This window comes from Raphanus sativus, chromosome 4 (genome assembly GCF_000801105.2).
Source record: "Raphanus sativus cultivar WK10039 chromosome 4, ASM80110v3, whole genome shotgun sequence".
NCBI lineage: Eukaryota > Viridiplantae > Streptophyta > Magnoliopsida > Brassicales > Brassicaceae > Raphanus > Raphanus sativus.
Window position 1 is genome coordinate 34,598,419 of NC_079514.1, and position 8,774 is coordinate 34,607,192.

The 8,774-nt window shown below is 37.0% G+C and overlaps 3 protein-coding genes across 3 annotated transcripts; 2 read left to right on the forward strand and 1 right to left on the reverse strand.

Moving 5' to 3' along the window:
* Window positions 1-27: 27 nt before the first annotated feature.
* On the reverse strand, window positions 28-1,805 carry LOC108850793 (B3 domain-containing protein REM12-like). The gene is made up of 4 exons (XM_018624270.2): window positions 1,704-1,805; window positions 852-1,010; window positions 351-731; window positions 28-279 (listed from the first exon to the last, which is right to left on the reverse strand). The coding sequence occupies exons 1-4, from the start codon at window positions 1,803-1,805 to the stop codon at window positions 28-30; spliced, it is 894 nt and encodes a 297-aa protein (XP_018479772.1).
* A 1,518-nt stretch (window positions 1,806-3,323) lies between these two features.
* Window positions 3,324-5,164, forward strand: LOC108849769 (F-box/kelch-repeat protein At1g64840). Its single transcript, XM_018623372.2, has 4 exons — window positions 3,324-3,475; window positions 3,578-3,632; window positions 3,717-3,803; window positions 3,893-5,164. Exons 2-4 carry the CDS (start codon window positions 3,597-3,599, stop codon window positions 5,036-5,038), a joined length of 1,269 nt encoding a protein of 422 aa, XP_018478874.2. The 5' UTR covers window positions 3,324-3,475; window positions 3,578-3,596; the 3' UTR covers window positions 5,039-5,164.
* Window positions 5,165-5,280: 116 nt separating this feature from the next.
* On the forward strand, window positions 5,281-7,174 carry LOC108853067 (F-box/kelch-repeat protein At1g64840-like). The gene is made up of 2 exons (XM_018626531.2): window positions 5,281-5,397; window positions 5,796-7,174. Exons 1-2 carry the CDS (start codon window positions 5,353-5,355, stop codon window positions 7,017-7,019), a joined length of 1,269 nt encoding a protein of 422 aa, XP_018482033.2. The 5' UTR covers window positions 5,281-5,352; the 3' UTR covers window positions 7,020-7,174.
* Window positions 7,175-8,774: the final 1,600 nt, after the last annotated feature.

Sequence of the window (8,774 nt, forward strand, 5' to 3'; positions counted from 1 at the left end):
AAACTTAATTAAAACAATTTTTCTTAATTAGTTCCCGGAGTTGGGAGAGAACTTGAATATCGGACCTGTGTCCTCTTCTTCATTAATGAATACTAGGCTGAATGAATCACCTAACTTTACACCATTAGCCTCACAGAAATTTCTCCAACCAATTCCAATAGCCACGGTTCCCTTTCTTGACAAAAGATATCCCCACCACTTCATTCCATCCTTGCCAAGCAAGGTTATCTTTCCAAGCTTCTTGATGCCAATAGTTGTCACGAATTCACTTGGAAGATGCTGCAAAATATATAATTTAAGATACAATTTCTAATCCACCTCTTTTGCAATATTTGTTTTAATACACTTACCAATGTACATGCTTTGACATCTTTAGTTTCAAGGGCCAATGTCACTACTCGGTTTTGGACGATTGAAGATGTATCAGTACTTCTATCTTTCTCCATGGCTTTTGAAGACTCTCCTCTCTGCTTTCTGTCACTGGTAGACTCTGTGTTGACCAAGCTGAGCATAGGAATTTCATTTTTCCATGCTGACTCCAAGGTGAAGTATTCACCCGTCTTTAACCCATTTGCTTTAGCAAACTCTTTCCACCCCTTTCCAAGACACAGTGAGCTTCCGAATCTCTCCTCATACATATTCACTTTCCACTTTACACCATCTTTTCCTACCAGAGTTAGCAGCCCTGGTTTGGTCATGCCATTTGCTCTCATAAATGGCACTGAAAGATACTGAAAAATGTTTAAGAGGATTGCGTACGATTAATGTCAGAGAAAGTAACATGACCAAATTAGGGTTGATTGTGTAAATTAACCATCGAGAATAAGAGTTGATTGTTAATTAGAACTCACCTGTCTATATTTTCTGAAGCTGTCATGTGCGAGTTTTAACTTCATAAACTGTTTTTGGCTTGGTGAAGTTGGAGAACGTCCCCGACGCTTCTTCTTGTTATTATCACCTTGTGTACCATCATGGATAGATTCTGTGGGGCATAAATCTTGTCGAAGACACTGCACAAAATTAATATATTAAAGGTTCAGACCTTTTCAGCATTTACTCATGATGCCAAGCTGTAGAACATTTAACAAAAAAAGCTATATTCATGAGTTAACGATGATATAGCTAGAACCAGATAATTCTCTATGCATGAAATAAGGAAGGGAAAGTAGGCAAATAAACCAAACCAATCCGCTACAAAACGACATGTTTTGTTCAAATATTTTGCACCATCTTCAAGACATGCACAAACTAATTGGGAAGAAACTAATATTACATGTTATGGTATCGACTATCGAGTTTAGAAGAATTATGGATTTCTGCTTCAAACTTTCCTATATTTAATAGAAAAAACAAAATAAACTAATATATATATTTTTTAAAATCAAATCAAAACCACGTTTAAGTTAATTACTGAAATTCTTTGGAAGGACAAAGGAACCAAAACCACATTAGTGTTTCCGGACTAAGCCACAAGGATATCTAAATACCAAGCATAGGCAAAAGAATGGATCGCTTAGGGCCATAATTTTAAGCGATAATTTTAATGTATTTAGGGCATTATATTCTTTTTTACATGTATAATAATGGCACAAAGTTTTAATTGATCGAATAAGGCATGAAGAAAAATTTGAAACTGTTACCATAATTTGTGTTTACAATATTAACGAGAGACTAAAAGACACAATATGCAAAGGTTCAAATACCTGAGTATCTTCGCGTACATTCGAAGCCGTGACAAGAGCCAAAGGACAATTTGTTTCTGAATTGTTCATCTTCGTTTTCTTTTTCCCTAGCAAGTTCTGCATCAGTAAAAATGACCATGATAAAACGAGTTATGTATCGAGATGTAATCTGCGCTAACACATATATGATAAATATAAGTTGTATAGATAATACACGTCTAATTCAAGGCTATTTGCAGATTCAGGAAATCAGAAAATCAGAAAATCTTTCTTCAACGATTTAAAAGACTTCGTTTCATTATTTCAAGGAAAGGTTTTTTATTTCGAATATTTGAATCAAACAAAAGATAAATAATCTAGAGCCGTAACTTCAATATAAAAATTTGTTTAGCACATACAGTATCTATTTCTCCACTCTTAAAAATGAAACATACCTACGTTACAGCAACAAGAAAAGGTAAGGTCCTCCCAGAGAAAGAGAGGCGGAAATTTCCTAGACCTTATCTTGAAATCTGAAATCTGGGTGCTTAGTTTACAGCAGTGGTATATGATATAAATATGGCAAAGCTTAATAACTTAGTTGTCTTTTTGGAATTTAATTCATAATTAATTAATTCAAAGTTAATAGTATGGAAAACTTTAAATTCTGGTCAACAATATAGATATATTACTGAAATTGAAAAAGAAAATACCAACTTTGTGGTTGATTCTTATCATATGTATTACTACATAAAAGATTGCAAGTTTTGTTTTCTGATTATTATGAAGGATTTAGTTAACTATTTGCGTATAATCTAAAACTACGAGTTTTACCTGCACTTGCGGGTTTAATAATTTTTTAAAAAATGTAAATATATATATATTATTAATTCCAAATCATTATAATAAATTATTTCTATGCTTTGAAATATTTAATAATTAATTTATTGTAATAAAATATATTTTATTACGTTAAATAAACTTGAAAAGATTCATATATATAAAACTATATACATTGATTTATATTTATTTCTAAAATATTATGATGTAAAACAATTTTAGATAATATAATATAGAATCTTTTAAATAATGATGATTATTAATAATTAACTATATGATTAATTATTTTTTTTGAAAACCGTTGGGATCCGGCGATTAAGGTCAACCGACGATATTCCACGTATTCTTGCGATTTAACGTTAACCCTTTCGAAACCGGATCCCTATTAGAATCTTAACTCCCTCAAAACCACTAACCCACCACCATGTGATTATTATATGATTAATTTAACGAACATTATACTATATGCTTAGATGAATCAATTTATCTATCTGAGAATTCTAAAAATCATTATATCTCAAGTGTTGTAATGTTCTCAAATAACACATAAGGAATTATAATATTTTAAATTTTATATTTAGACATTGAAGTCTCCCTTGTTAGGGTTGTTAAGCTATGTCTGAAATAAATAAAACATCAGATGACAAAGAAAAACATGGAAGTATGCAACATCTCGAATTGTGTCCATCCAAGTCCAAACAACGATATTTGAATATTTGCATCTTTTGATCAAGAAAAAAGAAGAAGAATATTTGTATCTCAATTTAGAGAAATAAGGAACGTTGGCCTTAATGGGTACTACTAGTGTACAAAAGCCCAAATAGAGGACGAAAGAAAGACATTTTCCATTCTTTCTTCTCCAACCAACTTTTGCCGAAGCACGTGAGTCTCTTAGGGTTCGTTTCGACCATACCGAAAACGGAGGAGGCGACGGTCTTGAGCTCTGAACAAAATCTAATCCAGTTTGTTTTTCGGTACCAAATCGAAATATTCAATCCTTATCAGTTCTTCTTGTAGTCTTTGTTTTATTAATTCATTGTTTTACTAAACCCAAGAAACTTCAATTTGTGTTACAGATTCCGGAATCAGCGAGACATGGCACCGAGAAAGAAGTCACCAAACATGGTTTGGGTACATAATTGCAAAAAAAAATGTTAAAAACTTTTATCCAATTTCAATAGCAGCAGAATCAGCTTAATTATTCTTACATTACAGGTTGTCAAATCGAAACAACCAGCGAAAACGACAGAACCCGCAACGGACAAGAAGACATCATCAGTCTCGTCTCTTCTCTCAGATAGTGTAACAACTCCATTTGTAGTTCAGTTTTGTGTCAAAACGGTGATTTAAAAATCAAATCTTGATGCATTGTGAATCTTCTTTCTTTTCAGGTATCGAAACTGCATCTGTCTTCTTCGGAAGACCACACATCACCACCCGACTGGTCCACTCTCCCCGAGGAGCTACTCCACATCATCTCCTCGAAGCTAGAAGACCGTTTCGATTTCATCCACGCCCGCTCCGTTTGCCGCCCCTGGCGATCCATCTTCCCCTACCCTTCTTCCTCCCTACGCACAACCTATTCTCTTCCTTCCTTCCGCAAGTTCCCTCGCAGAGTAAGTGGAGCCTTCTGCACCCTCGAGAGGTTCCCCGTCTTCCTCTTCAGACTCCTGTCTCCCCACAACACACCCCCTTCTCAGTTCTTCGTCGGAGGAGTAAGACCAGATAACCAGACCCCAAGATCTGATCCAACCTTGTTGAACATTGCTGACCATCAGATCATCCCTCTGGGACACATGTGCAGAATGGTCGGTTACGATCCAAACTCATTGGAAACAAGCTACAGAGGTGTGGCTTTTCTTGAGGTAAACGAGGAGAACGGAGAGTTCGTTGTTCTCATCGGCTACGCTCATGATATATTGGCGCTGAGAAGCACTGAGATGAGGTGGAGTCGGGTTGACGACTGCTCGAGAGCTGACTGCAGTGATATAGTCACTTTCAGAGGAAAATTCTACGCAGTCTTCATCAACGGGGACGTATTCGCCATCGATCCGTATACTCTGAAAACCACTCCTCTGAGGCCACCGAATATTCCGGGATGCGGGAGATGCAATTACCTCGTCCCGTACGGTGACGACGACGACGAGCTTTACCTTGTCGAGAGAATCATCGTTCGTAACCAAGTGTTGAGTTTCACAAAGCTGACGTGTAGAGTTAGCGTGCTGGATGTGGAGGCTGGTGAGTGGGTGGTGGTGAGTGATTTGGGAGACCGTGTGCTGTTGGTTGGAAAACCGGGGAACAGCTCTGGGAACGGGTCGTGCTCGGCGAAGGAGCTTCCTGAGGGTTGTGGTGTGAGTGGGGGCTCGATGTTGTTCATCAATGAGATATTCGATGAGACTTTTCCTTATAAGTATGGAGTGGATACGGGGAACCCTGGAGACGACTTGAATGTTTGGAGATGTTCGAGAGAGACTCGTGTGTCGATCCTCAACAAGTCTCCGATGGTTGCTCTCCGGATCGAGCGCGCTGAGCTGTGATATCTTTTTACATGAGACATTTGTTTGGCTTTGTTTTCATTATTTCCTTTGTGATTCAAAGTAAAATGGTTTGTCTTGTGAACTCTTCGCCGTATTTTTGATACTATGTGAATTTTACTGTTGAAATGCAAGTGTCAAACCGGAATCAAATAACCAAAACCGTCTAATAACTGCTTTTTTTTTTTAAATGTAAAAGACCTTCTATACCGGCCAGAAGGTATATATTATCACCCCTCCTGAGTTAGTGAGTTATTTGGGTGACGGTTTTATAATTTTTATTAACCAACCCTACATAGAAATCGAAGGAAATCGAAATGGTTGAGCAATCAGAAAACATGGCGCCGAGAAAGAAGAAACGGGTACACACTCTGTGAATCAGTCGTATAAACTAGTTTTAAATCAAAAATCATGTCTCACTAATGAAACCGAACCTCAGAGATTTTGTATGTGTTTTTTTTTTGGTTCTTGTCGTAATCTGTCGGTTATAGACTGTAGTAACTGTTTGCATGTGTTCTTAGAGAAACCTTCTGGGTTCTTATTTTCATGATGGGTTTGTAGATTAATGCTAAAGTTGTCACATTTATGCTTTAACGGTCCGTGAACTTGTGTTGGATTATTTCTTTTTTTTTTGTGTGTTCTCTCTCTCTTAAGTAAGATGTCTTGTGTTCACTTTCAACTTGGTATTGGTTTTTGCCTGAGTCTTGTTTGTTCATACAAGTGCAGTTTCCTAACTACTAGTATTCTAAATATCTTTCAGCCGTTTCCGTCTTCATCATCAAACATGGCAGAACCACCTCAAACCGAAAAGAAGGCATCATCATCATCATCATCATCATCAATGACGCCAGACTGGACTCAGCTCCCTGAAGAGCTACTTCACATTATCACGGAGAAACTAGACAACTGTTTCAACGTGATCCATGCTCGGTCTGTTTGCACCTCATGGCGATCCACATTTCCCTTTCCTCATTCCCTGTTACGTCCAAGCTACTCTTTACCGGCGTTTGGCGATTTCCCTTACGTTAGCAAAGGCTCGTGCACTCTCGAGAAGGTCCCTCTGTTTCTCTTCAGAGTCCAAACCCCTGCTGCTTCACCATCAGAGTATTTCTTGGGAGGAGTAGGCCGAGATGAGTCTGTGGATTATATGGAGCTTCAGTATCCTATCCAATTCTCGGTTAAGATCCCAGGATATGAACCAAACGTGCTGAACATACGCAACAGCCAGGTCTTCCCTCTGGGTCACCAGTACAGAATCATGGGTTGGGATCCTGAATCGTGGTCAACGAAGTACGGAGGCGTGGCTTTTCTTCCGCTAAACAAGGAGGGAGGAGAGTTTGTACTTCTCCTCAATTACTCTATGGATCTGTTAGTGTTGAGAAGTTCTGAGATGAGGTGGATGCAGCTTAAGGAAACCTCACGTGCTCAATGCTGCCACATAGTCGCTTTCAGAGGAAGATTCTATGCGACCTTTGTCAGCGGGGACCTCTTCATTTACGATCCTTATACGCTGAAACGGACTCCCTTCGCACCGTCGCCGCCTCTGAGGTCAAGCAAATACCTGGTTCAAGCCGGTGACGATGAGCTTTTACTCGTTGAGAAGTTCAACCCGTTTCCTGATGCTGAGATACTTGATTTTAACCGGTTCACTTGTAGAGTGAGCAGGCTAGACAATGAAGCTGATAAATGGGTTGAGATCACCGATTTGGGAGACCGTGTGTTGTTTATTAGAGACTCTGGAAATGTTTGCTGCTCGGCTAAGAATCTTCCCGATGGATGTGGTGTGAGCGGGAACTCGATTGTGTTCACCAACACGGGCTATATGACATACGCCTACAAATACGGGGTACATACGGGAAGGGAAGATGACGAGCTCAATATTTGGAGATTCTCAAGAGAGAATCGTGTGACAATCGTCAACACATCCCCTATGGTGGCTTTCCAGGTTCAGCCTGAAACCAGATATCGTACTTTGGATAACTGAGACATCCTTTTTCATTAGATCAGAACACATTGATGTTATGTTTAATACGCTGATCATTTGTATTCTATTTAATATATGGAACTAGGAAATGCTTGGAATCGCTTGACTAATTGATGTATCGTACCTCTGTTCACCGTTGGGTTTTAGAGTGTTTTACAACATGCTGCAACTAGTGTTCAAGATTTTCCTTTGCTACCTTCTTGTTTGTTTTCTATGGTTGAATGGGCCTGCAGATCATAACTCATCCATTTAATGATATGTCCTATAAGAATGGTCCTCAAATTTCCCAAAATTTTCCTTCACCATAGGAAAGGAAGTCAAGGTATCAGGATAGTACATATTAGATTCAACAAACAAAAATGTCAAAAGTAAATATGAGTAAATATGTTTTTACTTGTGTCATGTTTCATTATGCTTGGACACAATTGGACCTGTACGTATGTTTCATAAAATCTATACAAACCGATGTTTTTCTTTACCGAAAAACATATTGAAAAGTTTTGTCATAAGTTTTTAGCAAAAAAAAAAAAATGTCATAAGCAATATTTTATCTTAAGTGAACATAGAATTTTTCGTGAATTTATTCTATTAAAACATCAATATAACCTACTGATATATGTTTTGTCTAATTATTTTAATAGAACATATTAAACTTTTTATTAATTATTTTTTTAAAAAAATATTATACATAAATATAATTACAAAAATATAAATATAAAAATCAAATTTCTAAAAAAATATAAAACAAAATATATCTCTGTTTTTTGAATAACAGATCAAAATCTAATAAATCTTCAAAGTTATAACCTTAGGGCTGAAAACCAATGTTTTTCTAATTGTATCTAGCTACATTTGCTATGTTTGATAACTTGATTTTATTGAATATCTTCCAAATTTTGCAAAATGTCATCTATCTTGATCTATTATCGGCTTCCCATTAGTGGCAGACCTAACCCAATATTTTACTAGGATCATATAGATATAATTTAAAATTTTAAGTCTGACATATGATCTCCCTAAAATTTAAGTGAGTAGTCCGCCTCTGGTTTCATTTCAGTAAAATATTTTCAAGATGTGTGGAGTCAACCAAGCTCCAATAAGTAAAAAATTAGATTTTTTCTAACTTTTATCGAATTCCCCTATTTTTGGTTTTGGCTATTTTTGGATAATTATAGTATTTTAATGTATTTTGGACAATCCTATTTTTCTATCTTTTTGTATATTTAGATATTATATCCAAATTAGTTAATATATATATAATTATATAATTATGATTCAGGTTAATATTTTAATTTGGACTGGGTTGCTAATTTAGTATTATGTTATTGTTTCAATCTATTTATATAAAGAAGAGTTTAATCTCTCCAGAAGGCCTCCACGTTGGATTCCAGCGCAACAATTCGTTGCTTCCTGTTGTGACACGTATGAAACGCACCGTTTCATTAATGTGCTATTCTCATTGTTTCGGGCCTGACGTTGGGCCTTATATCACACGCGTTTTGCGGCCCATCGACCACATATGTCGATGAGAATTAGGTTTAGCTGTTGTCTTCTGTCTCTACTGTGAAAGAGCTCGAGCAACAATGGTGATCAAATCGAGCATCTGAATCGTCCTCGACGTTATCAAGCAGCCGTCGTTTTGTATTTGGTACTTAACCCCCAGACGTTATGAGTTGTTTTCATTCATTGGCTTTAAGAGATGTCTTAACTCCACCGATGGGAATCAAGCACGACGTCTCATACAACTCCAAGGCG

What these genes read in the sequence shown, in the direction of transcription:
- LOC108850793 (XM_018624270.2), bottom strand. Translation starts at nt 1,805, where the DNA reads ATGCAGAACTTGCTAGGGAAAAAGAAAACGAAGATGAACAATTCAGAA. An exon ending in GCTTCAGAAAATATAGACAG is followed by an intron (nt 732 to 851) that starts GTGAGTTCTAAT and finishes AACATTTTTCAG; the next exon opens with TATCTTTCAGTGCCATTTAT. An exon ending in ATGTCAAAGCATGTACATTG is followed by an intron (nt 280 to 350) that starts GTAAGTGTATTA and finishes TATATTTTGCAG; the next exon opens with CATCTTCCAAGTGAATTCGT.
- LOC108849769 (XM_018623372.2), top strand. Translation starts at nt 3,597, where the DNA reads ATGGCACCGAGAAAGAAGTCACCAAACATGGTTTGG. An exon ending in AGTCACCAAACATGGTTTGG is followed by an intron (nt 3,633 to 3,716) that starts GTACATAATTGC and finishes CTTACATTACAG; the next exon opens with GTTGTCAAATCGAAACAACC. An exon ending in CGTCTCTTCTCTCAGATAGT is followed by an intron (nt 3,804 to 3,892) that starts GTAACAACTCCA and finishes CTTTCTTTTCAG; the next exon opens with GTATCGAAACTGCATCTGTC.
- LOC108853067 (XM_018626531.2), top strand. Translation starts at nt 5,353, where the DNA reads ATGGTTGAGCAATCAGAAAACATGGCGCCGAGAAAGAAGAAACGG. An exon ending in CGCCGAGAAAGAAGAAACGG is followed by an intron (nt 5,398 to 5,795) that starts GTACACACTCTG and finishes AATATCTTTCAG; the next exon opens with CCGTTTCCGTCTTCATCATC.